We start from the raw sequence: 22655 nt of genomic DNA on the forward strand, positions 1-22655 counted from the left end.
ATATCATGTTCCTTATATTTTGGTATGTACCCTACGCCACGGGCGTTGCTTATCCTCACAAAGGGCAATACTGAATAATGGTGAGTCCTAACTGGGCAACCCCCACATGAACAATTACCACATTGTCAGATTGCTAACACATTGTAGGCATTGATACACTTAAACATGCATACATATTTTTAATACACCTTGAATACACTTAAAAAGTTACAATTGTGACATGCTGTGAGCTTATTGATGTATTATTTTGTAGGCTATAGGTTAAATTGGCGTGGCGACTGTGGCTCAGGAGGTAGAGCAGGTCGTCCAATGATCCATGGGTCGGCGGTTCGAATCCCGGCTCCGCCTGTCTACATGTCGAAGTGTCCTTGGGCAAGATTCTGAACCCCAAATTGCTCCCGATGTGCTGGTTGGTAGCTTGCATGGCTTCCGCCGCAATCGGTGTATGGGTACCAGGTCGACTCGCCCCTTTTCCAACTCGCCCTCGCGAAAAGTGAAGACGGCTCGCCACAGAATTTCGAAAAGTGAAGACGGCTCGCCACAGAATTTCGAAAAGTGATGACGGCTCGCCCCGAGTCGTGGAGAGCCCGCCCCCATAGTGTGGACAGCTCGCCCCACCGCGTGGATATCTCGCCCCAACGCACGGATATCTCGCCCGTGTTTATTTCATGTTTATTTTACCTTTATTAGAACATTGTTTGTCAAAGGAGAACATTTAGAACCAGTTAGAACCAGTTTGTTGTTGGTCAAATGAAAATTATGCATGGATAATGAATGGCTTACTCCCCTCCATTGTTCTGGAAATTCCATTCCAAGTACAGTACTTGAAATTCCAAGGTGTTCCATTGCTCCATTACTGAAATTAGTTGTTGTTGTACTACCATTATGTTAAACTTGGGCCACAGCCATATGCACTCATGTTTACATAATGTTATCCAGTAACATTAGTTTTTGCATGTCATGGTATGGAGTTGCTTATTTCATTGTTTAAAAAACGTTAGAGTTAAATATTTAGCTGGGGACTTGGAGCCTGTGAAATCTTTCACAGACTTACAGTGCCAGGTGGATTTTTGAAAATGACTCAAATCATGAAGGCAGCGTGCAATTTACATGGAATCTTTCACAGACTTTCATAATCGTCTACTACTACTAGCCATATGCACTCATGTTTATGTTGCATGTCATGGTAATAATAATAACATAATAATATAGGCCTATAGTTATACACTGATGTCTTTGCTGCACAAGGAAGCTCTCTTGATCAACTATCAACTGCATATAACAATTTACAATTTAGGCATTTAGCAGACGCTCTTAATCCAGAGCGACTTACATTAGGCAAGAACAAAAGTATGGGAATACATCACATATATAAAATGCATTTATCAAGAAACATGCGAAGGAACACTAGGCAGACAGAGTCCAACCTTGCCCAGTTATGGAAGGACTTTGAAAGGGGCAACTTAACCGTTCCACAGTTGCTGAGGAGGGCAACTAAAGTGCATGTCCCAGTGCCCACTGTCACTGTCCCAGTGACCACTACGTGACACTGAAGACCATTTCCGTTACCTTTTTGCTGGACTTTGAAACTAACCCTATGGGACACTAGATTTTGCTACTAGTATTGAAGTAGCATTGTATATATATTTTTTGTTCAACTATTTTTTAAAGTGGCATCTGTATATATTATTTCTCTCAAATAAATGGTTACATTCCTACAGTTGATCTGTTGTTGTTGTTCTTGTTGTAGTAACGACCCAGCACACTCAAACAAAAGAGGCTGATGACCCCCCTTGGGCCCCCTCCACTCTCACTATAACTAGACACATCCCCCCCCCCCTCTCTCTCTCTGTTTAAAAGTACAGGAAAAATCTCAAAGTACATGTACAAATATAGTACAGGTAAAAATCTCTCTCTCTCTCTCTCTCTCTCTCTCTCTCTCTGTTTAAAAGTAGGCTACTATTGTGAATCAGTGGACCATGACAGCTTAAACACAACTCTTCTTTACTTTCAAAACTCAGAGTCAATAATAAGGCAAAGCAACATCATCACACATCATGTATGTCAAGACTGAAGTAGTCGATCCCAGATAATCCCCCCCCCACAAACAACACAGGAATATGCAAGAGCGCAGCACAATCAAACAGCTGTCAGTGAGACATAACAGCTACATGTAAACATCTCTCTCTCTCTTTGTTGGGGCGACTTCTCCGGACTTTTGGGGGCGAATTCTCCGGACTTTTCGGGGCGAATTCTCCACGCGTTGGGGCGACCGCTCTTCCCGTTGGGGCGACCACTCTTCCTGTTGAGGCGACCGATCTTCGCCGCTTTGGGCGAGTTGGAAAAGGGGCGAGCCGTCTCGTATTCCATCATCGTACCTGGAAGTTATGCGGGACGCCCACTGAGTGGCAAAAAAATACTTCTTGGCCTTGACAGCCCATTCATCCAAACAGAAAAGTCCTGTCTGATTGCATTAAACAATGTTAAACTCACCAACATTGCAGCTGTACGAAAAGCATGAATTGTCCTCTTTCTATCTGCAAAGTTTTTGTTTAATAAAAATCCATTATAGAAACGTTATGAGCTACTTTCTGTCAAGAAATGCCCTGCATTTGATTATTTTTCTAAGTGTCAGAGTTTGGAAGTGCTTGTTTTCAATAACACAACATTTTGCTGCCTCCTGCATTAAGTAATCAATTTAGGCTGATTAGGCCCACTGGCAGAGCCTGACCAGAGCTTTCGTGGTGGTTCTGGACAACCGTGGGTCCGACCGACTCAATGCCGGGCACTGCACTTCCTGTGGGGGTGTGGAACACGTGCGTCGGTGGGGCAATCGGTTCTCGAGTTACGTGCATTACAACCGTACACACACACACACACACACACACACACACACACACACACACACACACACACACACACACACACACACGCTCGCACGCACACAGAGACGTGGCGCATTTATAGTAGGATGCAAGTAAGAAGTAAGTCCATCACCATCACCCATGTGCAGGCTGCAGTGCTGTTGATTCTGCAGCATGATTACAGATTGCTTGTATGGGGCATAGTAGTGTATCTCATCTTAGTTCCGGACGAGGGTGGTCTTGCACAGTTTCTTGGGTCTGCCGTCTGCATGATATTAAGCTTATTTTAACTTCTTTAAAGCTCAAAATCAATTGCTCAAAGGCCTCATGAGAGCATATGCCGCTCATGTAAGTAAATTCATAAGGGCCTCTATCACTTGGGTGTTTAAATAGTTCAGGAAATAAGATCTAAGACTTTTCTCTATAAATATTGGTATCTCTCTTTAAATGGCTTATCGGGCTTGTGAGGTGCGGGAAGTCTCTTCTGCTGATCTTTGACCCTCAGCATGATCTCTGTTTTCCGATCCGTGCTTAGGATCCCCTATTCACTCTTCAAATCATTCAGTCAGGATGAAGTATAAGTAACTCTGTCTCTGCTTGTGTCTTTTAGTTTTGCATTGGGCAACCTGCTTTTGGCTGCATTCCGGACTCCGCAAGGTGGCGTGAGCCCTGCTCAAGGCATGGCTATCGGTCTTCCCAGCACATTCCCTTGCTACTCCTGATTCTACTGCCATGCTGATGCGCCAGTCGCCAACCGAAACCCAGGCCAATGGTCCTCAGCTGCCCGTGCATCTAATCGGGAGAGCTTTCAGTTGTTGATTCAGGATGTAATGATTGCAGTGCCGTATTTGTTCAGGAATGGTAATCTTTATTACCTTGCATATACGGTGGTCGCTGGGGGAAGTTCTTGGTGGCACGTCACAAGCTAATGTTAAAAATGGTTCAGTAGATGTTCCTCTATAGTGGCATTAGATAATGGTAATTGTTGTTTCCTCATATAGAGGAACGTTGGCGTAATGGTTAAGTCCCTCTATAGTGGCATAATAGGATCATCGTGCCCATCGGCACGTTGGTGTAACGGTGAATGGTCGCACTACACGTAAGCCCTGTGAAATAGTTCAGGTAAGCCTCACGGCTGCGGCGTGCAGTCACGGCTACACTTAGCTCGTAAATTAGTATATCCTTGCAGGATCCAGAAATGCATAGCTTGTATTTCATCACTATTCTAGTGGGACATCTGCCAGGATATATATCGGTTGAGTATTCCCCTAGGCCGATGGTGTTTCCTCATAAGGAACGTCTGCCTAACCGATGGTGTGTCCTCATAGTGGCGTTAGAGGAACGTCGGAGTAATCGGGCCGATGGTGTTTTCTCATACTGGCATTAGAGGAACGTTGGCGTTGCACTACACGTAAACCCTGTGAAAACAGTTCAGTAGAATATTCCTAATGGCCTAACGGCGAGTGGAAGCCATGCAAGGCCTCTCTTCACTTAAAGTTTAAGGTTAGTATGTCCCAGCCGATCCCAGGTGGTTGTCTTCGTGTGTTGGGGGGAAAGGATGGGATATCGGCTCGGTCATTATTGGGTTGAGTCTTCTCCCCTCAGTTTTTCTCACTAGATAGGATATTCCTCTACAGTAGCTCTGGAGGAATTGCCTCACGGCGGCGGCGTGCAGCCATGGCTACACGTTTATAGAAGCTCTCTTGTAAAGTTAGAATATCCTTGCAGGATCCAGAAATGCATAGCTTGCATTTCGTCACTATTCATAGTGGGACATCTGCCTGGATGTATATCGGTTGAGATTTCCCGTAGGGCGTTCTTGGTTCTGCTATGTTGGGGGGTTAGTATATCCGTGCAGGTTCCAGAAATGCATAGCTTGTATTTCGTCACCGTGTATTCATAGTGGGTCACCTGCCCGGATGGACAGTGAGAGTTCACCGAACGTATGTGTGTTGGGGGGTTTTATTGTATATCTATCTCCCTGCTCTTAATGTTTTACGATGGTGTTTAATCGCGCCAAGCAGGGAGAAAATGCAGCAGAGCCGAACGCCAAGTCTAATATTGTATGCACACTTGTTTTCTCATTCTCTAATAAATATTGGTTAAATCTATTCGTGAGTTGTCTGACTGAATGTTAGTTTTGTGTTTTTCTTCTTTATATATTACTTTACTGTTAAAATTTACATTTCAACGAATGGACCTGTAAATGACAACACAAAAACTAAGGCACTGATGTGGTACTTCTGGTTTACCGGAACGGGGTTCAACTCCCTGCAGTGCTCTACTCAATTTGTAGTATTTCAACCCGGTCTCCCCCAAATACGGTGAAATAGCACGGATTGGCACACTGCAAATGCGTGCATATGACACTAGATTCCCCGACATTCCGTGTATATTTACTTGATTTCCTCCCCGTTCACTTCTATACGTTTCTCGTCGGTGACGTCACGAGGACAATCCGTGTATATCTACTAGATTTCCTCCCCGTTCACTTCTATACATTGCTCGTGTCGATTCGTTTGCGATATTAAACAATATCAAATCTCGCTACTGATGATTTATTGATGACTATTTCTATGTATTTGATGTCCCAGGTGTTGTTCTTGCTTACTGCAAATCGCTATGGAGTGTTATTATTATATTCATTAATAAGAATAATTCTTTTTGATATTATTTTTGACCGGAAGTGCCCTGGTCCCGTGCATAATCACCTATTTGGACTCGTACGTTTGCGATATTTTAAACAATACTCAATAAAATCATATTTTAATCGCTACTGATGATGTTTGATGACTATTTCTATGTATTAGATGTACCAGGTGTTGTTCTTGCTTACTGTAAATCACTCTGGATTGTATTTATTTAAAAGAAAAATGTTTACCGGAACCGGAACCGGAAGTGTTTTTGCTGCCAGGCTAATCCTAATGTTTTTGCATAATAACATTCATTGCGTTGTTTTTGTTGTCGTGAATGGTTGTCCTCAGACTTTGCTTACTTAGCCTAGCCACAGCCTATAGTACCCACTACCAGCCAGTCTGTTTATTGTACAGGTGAATATTCGAGCCAAGGTAAGATTTGTTGCTATAAATCACAACTGTATAAATGTTTTTTCAGTGTTAGTAGCATGTTAGCTGCTAGCAGTGGTCCATAGTTAAAGGCAATGCTAACAACAACAATAGCATGCTAACGATCTCTGTAAATAGTAGTTAGTAGCTAGCTAGCCTAAGATTTAGACTCGTATTCTAAATATATTCGTTTTCAAGCAGAATCGATGAATGCGTCTACGGGAGTCTAAATATTAGGCTAAGCTAGCTACTAACTACTATTTACAGAGCTCGTTAGCATGCTATTGTTGTTGTTAGCATTTTTACCTCCCTTATGATGAATTCCTGTTCTGTTCTTTGACTATATAGAAGTGTCTATTTGTACGTCTCTAAATGTTTTGATGAACCCTCTTGTAAACAAGTGTAATGCTTAATTGGGTCGTCCACTCACAGTTAACAGTCTTTGTATTGAGTTTGTGCTCGAAATGTACTGTAATTCTGCAAACTGTTAATATATATTTCAATCAATCAATAGTGTAGGCTATACGGTGCTGCTTGCGTATTAGGCCATGGCTCTTATGGCTCTATAGGATTTATAGGCCCCGGGTTATAGTTTCAATGTACTTTTATTATTATCTATATTCAACCTTTGTACTGATACGTTCTTGGTTTACCTATAGGCTATGATCCTCGATTACGGTTTCTATGCATGTGGTGTATTACCGTATGTTGACATTGCTTATGGTAAATCTAAAGAGTCATTGTATTAAAACAAATACAATAGAATAAAGTTGGCAATAGAGGTAGAAAAATACATGGTAAAAGCTGTTTTCTGCTGTGTTCATGAGCATGGTTAGCTCTGCATTTACGTGCTGGAGTAGTTAGGAATACAGTATGGTGTAGTAGTTATGTATGGTAATTCTGTGTCTGTGTGTCTTCTTTCCAGACAAGCCCGTCATTGGAGTCTCCAGTCATCCTAATTCTCCAGACATCTGACCATCTCCTTAGTGCTTCCCACACCAGCATCTGTCTACGTCCAGATTCCAGAGGTAAGTCTGGGATGTCCTACTGATTGATGCCAGCTTTGTGTTGGTTACCACAGCACAAGCTTTTTTCCAGGGAGTTCTGTCTCGATGACTAGCCTCATCCTCCTGACTGCTATCAATTTAGGTCCCTGTACAGACATGTGTAGGTAATAAGGTCCTGTTAAGGCCCATATCCATAAATGCTCCATAGGGAGTGGACAAAACAAACGAGAGAAATTTCACATGTTTTGTCTGTGTATTTATACTGACTGTTCCCAATATATCTACCGTTCATTTTCACAGAAGAGAAGAGAAGAGAAGAGAAGAGAAGAGAAGAGAAGAAAAGAAGAGGAGGAGGAGGAGGAGAAGAGAAGAGAAGAGAAGAGAAGAGAAGGGAAGGGAAGGGAAGGGAAGAGAATTAAGGTAAGGAGAAATATGGAAAACGCACGCACACGCACACACACACCTTCATTCAAAGGGCTTTATCTGTTACGAATGAGTATGTTGGACCCAAAAGCGACAGCAGGCAGAACAAGTAAACTTAGAAGGATGTCTTAACAAAACACAGGAACTTCCATAAATGGGAAAACGGGTAAATAACAGGACTTTCCGAATACAGGACAGACTCACTCACCAGGGAGCTAGAAACCAACAAGAATACAATGCAAATGCGGGGTTTAAATAGACACAGGGATAACAGATGGCACACACAGGTAGGGCCTATACTAAATTGACAATCAACACTGGGATAGGCTGAAGGGGACTAAAAGGAAGGCCAGTGCAAGCATGCTCTGTTGCACTGGCCTAAAAGTGGGTCCTTTAAAACGGCTTCAACTTCTGAGAATGTGATGTCCTACTGATTGATGCCAGCTTTGTGTTGGTTACCACAGCACAAGCTTTTTTCCAGGGAGTTCTGTCTCGATGACTAGCCTCATCCTCCTGACTGCTATCAATTTAGGTCCCTGTACAGACATTTGTAGGTAATAAGGTCCTGTTAAGGCCCATATCCATAAATGCTCCATAGGGAGTGGACAAAACAAACGAGAGAAATTTCACATGTTTTGTCTGTGTATTTATATCTGTTTGGTTGCTGACTGTTCCCAATATTTTTGTTTCAGTAAAATGTCGACACGCAGAAAGAGCGAGCCATTGTCCGCCAAGGAGAGACTGGAAGCGCTTGCTGAGGTTGCGGATGCGTTTGTTGAGACGGAGGTAAGTACATTCTCGTTGTACATGCATGTGAAATAATTTTAACTCCAGTTAGTTGATGCCCATTTCTCTACATTTCATGACATCTCCGTATAGAGAGCTAAAGGCCAAGCTACCAGCCAAGCTACAGCGACAACTCAGAAGCCTGAAGTTAGCTGGTCGATGAGGGATGCTGATGGGATTCGTGTAAAAACCAGCAAACGCAGGAGAAAGGCTTCATCTTATGGTTAGTCTCCATCTATGGAGAGTGATTTTGATGGATTGAAGTGGTTGGAGTATGTATAGGGTAATCATTTGATAGTGTCTGTTATTGTTTTGATTTATGCTGGCAAAGAGTTTGAACATATTTGGTCTAATGTGGTTGCTGTTTCTCCAGTTGGTACATCCACTACACCATCTACGTCCACTACACCATCTGTGTCAACACCATGGCTCGGTTACCAAGAACCTGGTAAGTATAAATGTACTTAAAATAAATTCCTCAAAGAAGACTATGGCAGTGATGTTTTATTTTTCTTGTGTTTCTCTCCCTGAAGATTTTAATAGGCAGATGCTCGAAGAGCTTCTTCAGGACACTGCGTATGATTGTGTAGAGCAGCCAACACAGTCTCACACTTGGAGTCAAAGGCAGAAAGATGTCCAACTAGGCTGGCAACAGGCAAGAGACCACAATGTGGACAACGTGTTGTCAGCGGAGAACATCGTGGAGAGGACGTGTCAACACTGTCACTTGAGAGAAGCTGTCATCCGTTGTGGGGAATGTATGCCTTCAGAGTCGTTTTGTGCAGAGTGTGATCGTTTGGTACATGAACGTCACACTCTGCACAATAGGCAAACCACCATGTGTGGTTATTATAAATACATTCCCCCAACAGAGTCGGTGAATCTCAGTGATGGGAAATACATCATCTGTGAACAAGGTCTCTTTTTCAATTAACAGACAACATTGGCTCATTATAACCTGTTATCCCAGTACCTTCACACAACCCAAACATTTCATCCTGATTGTCCTTTGCCCCTTCAGATTGTTTGCTGCCAACAGCATATCCTGGAAAGATATGCACCTGTGACACGTTTGATGTTTCAGTCTCAGCTGGTAGAGCCATCATACTGGTTTCCATAAATGGTAGGAATTTAAGTCTTCATCTATGTAGATGCACACACCGTATGTGTTTAATAGACATTACTTAAGTTCCTTGCTATGTCTCATTTACTCTCAGGCCGCTATGATCTTCGCCTCCCAGTGCTGTCGTGCAAACAGTGCTCTAAGCAGTGGTCTCCGGAGGTCAGGGACTTTGTCAGAAGTGGCTACTGGCCTGGAACCATGCAAGCCCAGACACTGTTCCACCAGGATGTCTTCCACTCCTTTGAGGCAATGAAGACATCAGCTCCAGCGTTGTCTAGACAAGCCTTCACAACCATGTTGGACCAGAGGACAAAGCAGTTTGGAAGAGTGAGTAATTAGTTTGTCATGTCGTTAAGCCAGTTTATTTAATTTTATTTATGTAGCAGTCATATTAATTATTATATCTTTTCAGACTGGCAAAGTGAATGCAGGTTCTTTTCAGACAAGCTTTCTGCAGTATATGTACTGCAAGTCTGTTGAGAACCAGCTTCACGGAGATGAACAACGCTTTGTCTGTCCTGCTTGCACCCCGGACATGCTGGCTGTTTCAGTTGATGGCAACAGAAAACTGTACAGGTTCCAGCAAAAAAAACAGTTAGTTTGTCTTTCCTATAAACACTATCGTAATGTTTTTTATTTATTTAAGATGACACTTCAGCTGTTGAATGTAATAACTGTTACTTTGTGACCTTGTTTTGAAAATGTGTGTATGTAGGAGTGAAGAGCCAGGGTTCTTTGATGGCTTGTTCTTGGCAAAAGACTCTGAGGTGTCAACTTTTGTTGAGGAGGTCAGAGGAGTTGTAACAAGTGTAAGTTTTAAACAAGTGAAACATGGCTCAGCCAAAAAAAAGTCTTGACTGTATGTTTCAGTATTGAGCCCTGCTATCTATTGTCTAACTATTAATACTGTATATTCTAACTATGTGCTTTGGTAGACTGCGGGAAAAGCGACGTGTGGGAATTCGCACTGGAGAGCTGCTAGGGAGACGTCCAAGCAGGCCAACAGGTTGGACGAAGAAGGCATTGAAGTTGCTGTTTGTAGGCACGGATTCCTTCTTAGAGGTTAGTATTAGTATTGATGATAAATTGAACATACAAAAAGATATCATGATTATCTAAAGCACAATAATATGCTCCTAATCACCCGTCCCCTCCAAAGGTCTGAATATGTACAGAGGAGAAATCTTTGCCTACCCGATGTTTCTCCAGCAAGAGTACAAGAGTGCCACATTCTTGGCCATGGATGTGACCTGCAGATACGTACCTTACCTGGCGAAGGTGTCGGAGAACCTGGCCCATCTTCAACCCCTTCTGAGCATGAAACCGTGCTTGTCTGTCATGCATGCTAAAGCACACACTACAAAATGCGAGGTGATGCGTCATACTGCTTGATGATGTAAATTAGATTGTCACAATGCATGGCAATGTTAGCCACAGAACAATGGTCTGAACTGACCCAAACTATATAACCATAGTAACCTATGGCTATGCATCAATATTGACCATGCGTCTGGCCACACTGTTCATACTTCCTATAGATCCAGTGGAATGCGAGGAACCAGGAGGGAGTTGGGACCACTCTCGGTGAAGAGGTTGAGCAGGTCAACAGTTTCCTGTCCAGATGTGCCCTGACCACCAAGTATATGATGAAGTCAGGTTTGTAAGCTTATTTAACCCCCTGCTACTTTTAGCCTGCAAAGGTACACTAAACATTTTCAACAATCTTATTTGGATTTGTGTTACAGTAAGAACTGACATGCTTGCGGTCCATGCCATGGGGTGGAATCTCCGTAAAGCCATTGGCCTACACTCCGCTTTGTCTTCCAGATACAAAAAGGTATGTTCTTTTGTTAAAAAAACGTAATGTGTAACTCTGATCATGATTCAACTTCAAATGCTATTTCATGAACACATTTGTAAATTACAGTGTTCTGTATTGCAATTTTGCAGACTGTCGAGAAGACTTTGGAGGTAACGGAGGGACTCGGGAAGCTGCAGGAACAGTTTAAGTGCACAGATGACATGCTGCAACAGTGGGTCATTGATGTGAAGCAGTGGGCCAGTACCGGTAAGAACAATGTCCTCACATGGACAACACGCATCAATGTGTGTGGGGAAGAATCAATCTGACGGCTGACAATGAGTACATTTTTAGAACTTGTGTGAACACTTTTTTGTTTCTTAGGAAGTGCAGCAGCCAGTTCTGTGTCATCAGAGATGCATTGTTTGCAGCTCTCCATTGACTCGCTTTTTGTGAGCATCTGTCAGAAGAAACACTACCTCTACAGACAGAATGGTATGTATTGTGAAATTATTTTGCTGGCTCTTGCAGTATGTCAGTTTTGTTCGTTACACAGCAATTAAATTGCAAACCAATTAATCAAGAGGGCAAAACTTACATTGCCTGTAAAACTATAACTATACATAATACATTTCACTCATTTACTGGACAGAGCCCAAATCACAGCTTTTTGTAATACTATTTTGCAGATCGCAACAAAAGGCGTCAGAAAATCACCCAGAAGATTGGCCAGGAGAAGAAACGCTTGTTGGATGATGTCCAGAGGTATGTAATAGATATTTTCGAATCCTAAATCGATTGCCAAATATATTGGTGTATTTCTCTGCCTTCCATTCAATAGTCCAGTCTGAAATGGCACATTGGTGAGAGAGCTTGCTGACTAGACCACAGTGGTCCTCCATGCTTACTATCACTCTGTCAGCGAAGTGTATTTGTCTCATCTTTAGAATATATCCTTTTATGACCAGGTATTTACAGTATAGCACATTAGATTGGGTTTGGGGAACAGGCCAGGAGGCTTGTTGATCTGTATGCTGTTCTGGCTTAATCTTCATTCTCAACACTTCACCCTGCCTGGTATTAATATTTTACATTATAGGTACAACCAACAACCTGATGCAACCCCTGTGGATATAAGCACTGTTGTGCAGAAACTGTCCAACAAAGCTGTGGAGAGCATGATATGGCCATGGCAGGAACAGAACACAGGTGTTTATTATAATACCGGTATCTCTATTAGACTTTGTGAGCTCGTTTGAGATGACTTTTTGTATTTATTTATAATTAATAATTCAATGTTTTCATATCATCACAGATGGTGTCAACATCCTCTGTAAGAAACAGCTTTTTGACCAGGTGATGCTTCTGTCACGACTGGCAGAGGAAAAGCAGATTCTGGTAAAGGAGATGATGCAACACTGTGCCTTCTTAAAGGACTCTGTAGCAAAAGTGCAAACACAGATGGGAACTGTCTTGTCACAGACGGGAAGTAAGTACAACTCCATCTGTCTTTTTATGAAATTGTCCAAGTGAGAGACATGTTTTTCGTTACCGTTCATTTTAACATGTGTGGTTTGAATTGAATTCCATTAATGTTCTTGTGTATATATTCTAGCTTTTCCAAATGTATTGACCGAGGAGGGTTCGAGGGGCCTAATCTGTCTGCTCAAGAGAAGATTGGAGGACCTTAAACTCAAGCAGCAGATTGCAGGGAGAGCCTACAAGGCCATTCTGGGGCCAAGTCTCCAACTGTTGGAAGAACAGGAGGCAGAGATGGAGGAGGAAAGAGAGTGTCAACCAGAAAGCTCGGACGATGACGACGACGAGGAGGACACTGCGATATGAGACTACATATTGCCTGGGATGTATACAAGGTTGACCAGTGGATTATTTTATTTGCTTTTTTTCTCCTTTTGGAGTGGATTATTTTATTTGCTTTTTTTCACGGTATTGTTTGACTGGGGGCACCCCTAACGTGCGCACGGCTCAGGAACGTCCTGCGCTGAACGGACTGTGTACACTACACACAAGCGCAATGACATGAAGCGGTGTTTGAAGGTTTTTCCAGAAAGACCTGTTGTAAATGTAATTTTACTTTTTGGCTGTCTCATTTTTAAAATGGTACTTATATAGCGCCTTTATCCAAGGTGCATTACATTCACACACACATTTATACACCGATGCCGGAGGAAACCATGCAAGGTTTCGAAAACGTTCAACACGTTTGAATATACCCCCTTTTCCTCATAGATGCAGATGGATCTCCGATCTACACATGTCAGTTCAGTTTTCATTTATGCTTGCTGTTTTTGGCGATTTGCTGCAGTGTTGGGTCAGACGTGCTCCCGTTGCATTCGTTCAGCATAATGTCAATTTCAAATTTTAATATTTCCAAAATTATTACAGTTTTGACATTATTATGTCAACTGTTCCTGTGTGGGGGGAGGAGGGGGAGAATGTTTAGGCCTGTCTCTACAATACAAATCTCTCTACAATACAAACAGCAGCATAATGTAAAATGTAAAAAATAAACAACAGAAAAACACATTGGACACAACTGGACATAATCACAACAAGACCATAGACTTCAGACACAGGACCATAAGCAGGCAGAAAGGAGAGTGTATACTGCTCTGTGTTCATTCTCGGATGGAAGGTGAGCCTACGACTAAAGGTCCTCACTGTATATTTATTGATTGAATACTTAACAGGCTTTGGGCTAAGCCCCTATAGGGCCATGGCTTGTTTCCATTGTGGTATTCTGTATATTATCGGAATCAGTCAGAATCTGTATCGGCAAATATGACCCTGTGATTAATCGTAGCTCGGATATCGGTCGTAATTTCATTATTGTAGAGCTATTACATTTATTTACCTTTTTAAAAAGGAGATGGCTATTTGTAGGCCTATTATACAGGGAAAAATGCATCCTTGACTCATTTGGAGCATCAATAGTACTACCTTTGCTTGTTGATCTGTGTAAAGCATGTTGAATTCCCTTGTTGAAATGTGCTATACAAATAAAACTGCCTTGCTTTTTAATAACCTATTTGTAATTTCTTGACTTTGAAATCCTACTAAATACTTCAATCTATAAATTAGTAGCTTAATGACTAGTAATACATTGTCTTCATGTCCAATGTATTAGCTTTTACTTTTCAGGATTTCAATTCAAATATAGTAAAAATAGATGATCTACAAGCTCAAAACGCGTCACAATGTCACGTTTTGAGCTTGTAGATCGGCTATTTTTGCGACAACAGTAACATACATATGTCCATCTATTTTCTGTGTTTTTGTAATCTGCATTTTTAATATTGATGTAACTTTAGATGTTCTTAATAGCGTTCTTCTCCAATGGGTTCTCAATGTTTTATTGTACTGAAAACTCCTTGTTTTGCAACATAGCTGAGTTGTCTGTTTTTGGCCATAAAATTCATTAATTCATTCAAGTTTTTTTTTATTCTCGATTACAGTAATTTAACTCATTAGTGGTGCAAACCACTTCCTTAAGTGAGTGTGTGTGGGTGCCTGCCTGCCTGGGTGCGTCTGAGCATGAAAACAGCATGGGTTTTTTTTCACCACCTGTGCGCAACCTAACATGCGCACAAACACACACGCACATATTAACTGTATATATGGTGATTTCAGGTGTGCCAGTACAGTAGTGGGTACAGTAGAGAGACCCCCACACGGTAACTCTGTCACCCTCACCCTGGGTGCGTTCCTGTTTGTCTGGAACTCCCCCCACCCCACACGGAGTTGCACCACTTACTTCACACGGGTGTGATCTTTCTCAGTGTCGAGTAATAGTATGCTAGTATGCTCACCAAGGTTTTAAAACGACCCAGGGGTACCAATGTGGTCAATTGTAATGTAGTTTGCAGGTGATTCCATGTATTAGGGCCACAGAGGCCAAAAGCAGATCTACCAAGTTCAGAGTTAACTTTCGGTACTTGAATTTGGGGACATTTCTTGATCTGGTGTGATAGGGTTCACAGTCCCATTTCAGAAATGATGTATTTAGGACAATCTCCAAGCATGACTTTATACAAGAACAGGTGCCAATGCAGTTATCGTCTCTCTGTCAGGGAGGACCATCCAACCTTGGTATATAAGATACAATGGTGAGTACCATAGCTATCACCTGTAATAAATCGAATCGATAAACAGAGTCTAGGGATTTAAGAGTGGATGCTGCTGCATGCAGAATGTCTTGGAAAAAATGGCATGGTTTTCTCTCTCAACATACAGTACATGTGTATAGGCTGCACATCTCTAAAGTGACAATTTAAGGCCATTAAGAACCTTTGATGACCACTGCTCTCTACTGAAGTAAGACAAGTACATGGGCACTGTTGCTTCTCTTCTAAATCGAGGCCCATTGCAAGTTACCATATGCAATTGTATAATGATTTTGATGTTGGATGTTGTGGATGCTAGGTTGTCATAGATATTGTAATGAACTTTTGAACTCTGCAGTCACCCTATATGCATTATAACAGTGATTATAAAGCTTTATAAATGTTTATAATATGTATTACAACTATGAATAATGAAATTTAGTGCGAGTGACCAGTAATAATAATGATATGTGATGATCTTAAGTCATTATAAAATGCTTTAGAATTATTTATTATAGTTATAAAGCATTATGAGTATAAATATAAGTAAGTAGCCTTGATGAGCCATGAGGCCCATAGGGCAGGAGCCTATCTCCTGTTTCTGTAGCGTGAGGCAGCTTGATGTACACCCCCTGGACATGACACTAGTATGTCACAGGGACTTACCCCCAATCCAACCCTTGATGCTGAGTGCCAAGCAGGGAGGCACTGGGTCTTTGGTATGACCCGGCCGGGGATTGAACGCATTGAATGCATTAGGGGTATATTTATAAAGTATTACAGATGGGATGCATAGCAAGGCCACAATATTGTGCTGCTGGGTGTAGAGGAGTGTAAGGAAGGGAACAACAAGGATTCCTCAGTTTAGCACTGTACTGAACAGTCCTGTACTGTACACCATCCGGCTGAATGCCAAGAGGACTGAGGTTGTCGCCTATGCCGTAGATGTATAGAGCCTCTGTAGTGTACTGTACACCCCACACGTGAGGAAGGTTGACCCTGTCATCAATAATGCTCTTCGGATCCTAACTGGCTGCCTGAAGCCGACCCCTGTGCCCTACCTGCCAGTCCTAGCAGGAATTGCCCCCACCGGCCTTCGACGGTGTTTCCCAGCACACAGACTTACGGTTCTCTTAATTGGCTAGCGTTAGGGTTCGTTTTCAACGCGCGATAGCTCGGGAACAATAGGTCCGTCAGCCAAGTAATTCACATGGGCGCGTACAGCTCTCCAAGATCTACGCTCCGATAGGTCCGCCATTCTCGTGCGACACCCGTAGCAAGAGTCCAACTCTGACCTGTAATCCACAAGCCTTAGAGACATGATAAACCTTACAGTGTATTGAATGATGAAATGCTAATCCTAATTTTGAGAACCACACGTCCGTGCGCGGGGAGACACATATTGGCGCGTTCGTCAGATTGATAGCTATGCGTGGATGTAAAGCACGCCCATTTTCGACCTTTGTGGGAGGAGCTATCGCGCGTCAAAGTCTAACCCTAGTTTTCTGAACCACATGACCGTGTTTGGAGAAACACATATCAGATTGTTCGTCCTGACAAGCTATATAACATACTAAAAGATGGGCCTCTAATATCCAATGGATTTTGACTTAGAGGCCTTAGAGAGGCTAGAAAAATAACAACAATTTATTTTTCCACGGGACCAATTCCATTAAATCCAGCGTGAAAAAGTGAGTCAGACTAAGTAGTTTTTGTAAAAAAAAAAAAAAAATTGTGTTTGTGGGGTCCAAAAAACGTGTCTAAAAAAATATCTAAAATATTTAGAAGTGTCGTAGAGACTTGAAACCAATTCCATTGGATTCCCCGTGCTTCAGACATGGATAAACACCCTTTGTTTTAGAACATTTGTTTTTTCCCTGTCGACCATAGCTTAAAAGGGGCTCGACGCCGCACAGGGGTCACGGGCGTGACCTTTGATAGTTAGAAGTGTCGTAGAGACTCAATTTTTTAAGGATTCCTCTAAATACACTTCCCCCCCTATGTCAAGTAAGGGAAATCTAATGGTGTTAGTTTTAACTGTCTAGAAGACTTAGAAATGGGTCAAATTGCTGTTTGAAAGTTTAAAAAAATCATATTTTGTCGAATTTTAGTCATTTTGCTCCAAAACTCCTTCTACCCCAACTAAACCAATGGTGCTGAATCAGAATATGTAGGTTATATCTCAATCCGACAACCAGAAGTGCCTTAATTGGCCCCTAGTTGGCTAATTATAGAGTTTGCGTAGAAATGTCGTAGAGAAATATATATGAAGAATAGTGATGGGGGATCTGTGTGTCTCTAGTAAAGCACTTTGACCTGCATTCCATGACATGAAAGGTGCTATACATTTATCCATCCATGCAGTTATCCATGCGGCTCACCTCTGTTCACAGAATCTGAGCTGAATTGACATCTGTACCATTGTGATCAAACCAGTCAAGTTGTACAGTAGTACTGCTGCACTGCATTAACCTATTTTGGTGGCCTTTCATTCTGTGATATTTTCGGAGACCAGATCCACCACGCAGTCATGTATAGCCTATACATCTTCATGTAGGCCTATGGCATGTGGATGGGATTAACTATAATTATGTCATTTTGTGTTTTTTTTCCTAAATACTTTAGAAAGTATGCACCAAACTGTACAGGCATTGCTTTAGTGCTTCAAAACAGCTACATTATGAGAATGGGATATTTAAGGAGATCTGGAATGGTGTGATGTACTATGTTGATGTAATAGGCTACATTCTGGGTAAAACAGGTCTATTATTGTTCAAATTGAATACTGACACACATTTGCCCATCACTGTTAGGTCTACCCCTTAAAACTTTAAGTGCCCTCTGACCATGAAGGCTTTGAAACATATGCCCCTCATTTTGTACTAGCATAAGTATAAACTCTGCATATGGTTATATTGTAAGGAATAGGGTTATAAACATGTTATAGAACATGTATTATAACCCTATTCCTGTACTGTGTTTCACCCACTGAGAGAGACGAGTTGTTCAATGGCTAACAGACTAGGCAACGTTTCAAAACAGAACTTCTGATACCTATTTCTGTTGCTATTGTTACACACCTTGTTCATGCTTTCGCTAACCATTAGTAGGCTTATTGTACAGTAACAGATCTATAACACAATGATTCATGTATGTGCTTTGTGTATTGTCATCGTGTTGTATTGCATACTAAGTACACGTTAAGGTACAGGAAGAAATAGCATGGTCTTCACACATTTTCTGAAGTTTCAATCATTATCAATTTTCAAAATACCTACCAATTCAATAAGAAAATCTAACAATCTGAGCAGTGGAACTGTAAAGATGTTAAGTGCAATACTTTGGCCCCTGCAGCTAATTGTATAGGGTGAGTTCCTTGCCAACACAGCCCTACTGAGCAAATGATGAAACAGTGATTTATAAACAAATACTTTATTTGTACAAATATAAAATCAAAAAATCAAATAAAATATCAGGTCTTCAGGAGGACATCTTTTGTCAGGATCCAGGAGGGCGGGAAGGTTTTATTGCTGAAATGAAAACAGATGATAGTCCTATGAAATACCAAGAAAGTGTAGTATATCACTCCGCATCTCCTTGACAGCCAGCCTATTTATCTCTATGGTAGTTTGCTTCAGCCGGTAGAATTTGAGCTTGGAGAGTACAGAATATTCTCCGTTGTGAATTTCTGCACATGCAATATAAAAAACGAATAAAGCACCAAGGGGTCGATGGCTGTCAAGGAGTTTAATCCTTAAATTGACACCCTGTGTCAAATAATTGATTTCAAAATACTGCTGGTATATTAAACGAAATACAAAATAAATTTCTGATCTTGTACATGAATCACCCAGACACCTCAGGTGCCCATGCAGGTCAGCCTGCATGGTAAACCATCCTGCTCCAGTGAATTCACGCGTCTTCTGTGAAAACGTAGAAGACGCTCAGGTCCCTGTGATTGACAGACGCTGTCTGAATTCACGTGACCGGGATGGTTTACCAGGCTAGGAAAGGTCTGCTTGAACGTGGGGAAGCATTCATTAGTGTTTAGACACCACATATCTGGAACAAACACCCAGAAAACAGCAGGTGTGCTGCCACTTGTCTGTTAAATCACAACTAAAAACCTTTCTCTTTGCCTCTCTTTGATCTGTAATGTTATGTTATTTTTATTTTACAATTGCTTTTCCTTTGCTTGTTGATCCATGTGTAAAGCATGTTGAATTAATTGGTTAAAATGTGCTATACAAATAAAACTGCCTTGCTTTGTAATAACCTATTTGTAATAACCTGTCCATCAAAATGAGTCAGTTTGTAAGATGCTTCTTCCAGAAAATATATATATATAACTTTATGTCAAATCACAGGCTTAGAATCTTAATTAAGGTGAAATGTCCCTTTCAGGAAAACAAATACATCAGAGAAACAAAGTTCAAGTTACCATTTGGGGCATGGGGCCCAATGGACCAGGGACTGTTTCTTGCCCTTGGGTAAAAGGAAAACAGGAAAATAAAGTACAAATTAAATGAAATAATGACTCCCAGCTTCTAAAATGCTGTCAGCATACAACCAAAATGTAATTGTTTTGTTTAATATCAGAGCTCAAACTCTACATGTTCCAAATACTTCATATACAGTAGATACTAACCTTTCTGGTGCGGCTCTTTTTGTCAACGTACACAATTGTGTACGGTTCGGAGTTGTTGTGAAAGTCACAATCTGTAAGCACAAACCATACCACTTCAAATGTATTTGTTACACAATTAATTTCTGTATTATACCCTACTCACTCACATACTGTTGAGCCTCCACCCAGAGGACGTAGTGCCTGCCTTCTACTCTTTGCACATTCAACACACCGCTCCGCTGCTGACATGCACTGCCTTACCCCGTAAGTGAAGTGACACATATTACCTCTCTTTCTTTATCAGTCAAGTTTATGTGTGTAGACTCAGGTAGACAACATAAGAAACACTTTACATAGATAAAGAATGCCATTACAAGAGCAGTGTTTTCCAAAAAGTACACCGACATATGATAACTCAGAGGCTGGGGTTAGACAGCAGCATACTAGAATTCTGAGACTCATTCAGTCGACACAGAACACTTTTCAGGCCCTATTGAAAAACCTGATTAGATGTACAAATTAAATGGGTCTGCAGAGACTTCTGGCTTCTCCATTTACCCAAGCGTGGCCTTGAAACTGGTTCAGTTCAGTTTATTTCCAGCTCTTTTGAACAAAATGTGCATACATTGTGCATTTAATGCAATTTGGGAAAGACATGATCACAGTCACAAGTCCAAGGCACAAGTTGCCAAGTTCATTTGACTTGTCAGATTCAGAGACACCCTCTATGGTGCAAAGTAATGGAGTCTCACCTAGACACAGGTTTTGACCAAAAGGTCAAGATTCAATGTATCCCCTGAGCAAGCACCATTAGTGCAATCATATGCACAGGAATCCAGGATTATAACAATAGTCATTCATACCATCATCCCCGTTTTCCTCACTCTCCTCACTCCTCTTGGCCAAGATGGTCACCACAGGGCCAGGCGTGCTACATGGAGGGGAAAAAAAGGGAATTAAGGCCTGTGGTCTTTGCCTCGCAAGCCAGGTTCTCAAACACCACGCACCTTTCCAGTCTCTGGTCTGGTCCCCCCGCGGGACATCATCATCATACCCAGAAGTTATGAGGGAATGCCTACTGAGTAGCAAAAAACTACTTTCTGGCCTTGACAGCCCATACATGCAAACAGAAAAGTCCTATATGATTGCATTACACTCACTTTGCCACTCGATCTGCCATTCACTTTATGCATGCGCATACCCTCTATTGAAATGAAATTTAAGTTGCTGAGCAAGAGCAAAAGATTGCCCACCTGTTCTGCATAGTTATGATCACCTCTATTGACTTATGCAGACCGTGGCCATCTTGAGATCAGAGTTTGGAAGCGCTCGCTTTCAGCAAAGCAACGTCCTGCTGCTTTCTGCATTTGGCTATGTGCAAATTCAAAACAGTTGGTATGCAGGGCAGGGCCATTGAGTGATATCGAACGAGCGCTTCCAAACTCCAACACATAAATAATCACCTGCAAGGAATTGCAACTAGTTAGCAACCTGCAATTAACTTAAAAGGAGAATTCCATACTAGAGGCTTTCTTACCTTTATTTGTAGTTGTTACGTCCCCACCAAAGAGGTCCAGGTGTTATTTTGTGCAAAAGTGCATTATTGGCTATTTCCCCTACCATAAACCCTCAATGGGGGTTGGGTTTTTGTGCTAAAATTGGCTTATTTCCATCGAAATAAGTAGTAAAGTGTGCCACTTGGGATACTATTTACATTCTGAAGATACAAAAAAAAAGATTTTTGAGCGATGGAAATAAGCGAATTGGCACAACACCCCATAGCCCCATTCAATTCAATGCAATTCATTGAGGGCTTATGGTAGGGGAAATAGCCAATAATGCGCTTTTGCACAAAATAACACCTGGACCTCTTTGGTGGGGACGTAACAACTACAAATAAAGGTAAGAAAGCCTTCTAGTATTCTCCTTTAATGGCAAGATGGCTGCGGTCTGCATATACTCAATTGCTCAGCATCTTCTATTCTGTATCGTCACTTACCTTGTAGTTGGTCCCTCCTTCTTCTTCTTCTTCTTCTTCGGCGGCTCAGCCGAAGAAGAAGCTTCCTTTGCCTCCACCATCTGTTCCTGCTCCTTCCTGCTCTCTTTCCCGTCCTCTTCTCTGGCCTCACCCATCTCTCCACCCTCTACTTGTCCATCCTCATCACCCATGTCTTCCTCCATCTCTCCACCCTTCTTCTTCGTCTCAACTTCCTCTGCCTCCACCATCTCTTCCTGCTCCTTCCTGCTCTCATTCCCGCCCTCTTCTCCGGCCTCACCCATCTCTCCACCTTCTACATCCCCTACTTGTCCATCCTCATCACCCATGTCTTCCTCCATCTCTCCACCCTTCTTCTCCGTCTCAACTTCCTCTGCCTCCACCATCTCCTTCCTGCTCTCATTCCCGCCCTCTTCTCCGGCCTCACCCATCTCTCCACCTTCTACATCCCCTACTTGTCCATCCTCATCACCCACGTCTTCCTCCACCTCACCCTCTGCATCCCCTGCCAACTCTGCCCCCATCTCTCTCTCCTCTACTCTCTCGCTCTCCTCTCCTTCTCCTATGTCCTGCGTGTCTCTCCCCTCTTCCCTCACAGAATTGCATGCTTTTAAAGAACAAAAACAGAAAAACAAAAAAGGTATAGTACATTTAAATATGCTCCATCTGGACATAATACAGGACCAATGTCATGGATATAGATATCGTGCTCTAACCTACCTTGGAGTAACCCGTCAAAAAGGGCCAGCATCTTGCGCAGTAAAACATGCCCCTCTGGGGGAAGCTCAAAGGGAAAGTGCATGTCGGCGTTCCAGCCGGCATTCTTTCCCTTTGTGGGC

At 42.1% G+C, this 22655-nt stretch overlaps 1 protein-coding gene across 1 annotated transcript; it reads left to right on the forward strand.

The window, feature by feature from the left end:
- Positions 1-8052: 8052 nt before the first annotated feature.
- LOC306933149 (uncharacterized protein) lies at positions 8053-12033 on the forward strand (the record flags this gene model as incomplete). The annotated part of the gene is made up of 15 exons (XM_079515210.1): positions 8053-8145; positions 8239-8368; positions 8519-8593; positions 8679-9062; positions 9167-9268; positions 9363-9595; positions 9681-9862; positions 9984-10077; positions 10204-10330; positions 10428-10546; positions 10807-10924; positions 11014-11105; positions 11219-11336; positions 11454-11564; positions 12017-12033. The coding sequence occupies exons 1-15, from the start codon at positions 8056-8058 to the stop codon at positions 12031-12033; spliced, it is 1992 nt and encodes a 663-aa protein (XP_079371336.1). The 5' UTR covers positions 8053-8055.
- Between the last annotated feature and the right edge of the window lie 10622 nt (positions 12034-22655).

This window comes from Electrona antarctica (genome assembly GCF_951216825.1).
Source record: "Electrona antarctica genome assembly, chromosome: 2".
Classification (NCBI taxonomy): domain Eukaryota; kingdom Metazoa; phylum Chordata; class Actinopteri; order Myctophiformes; family Myctophidae; genus Electrona; species Electrona antarctica.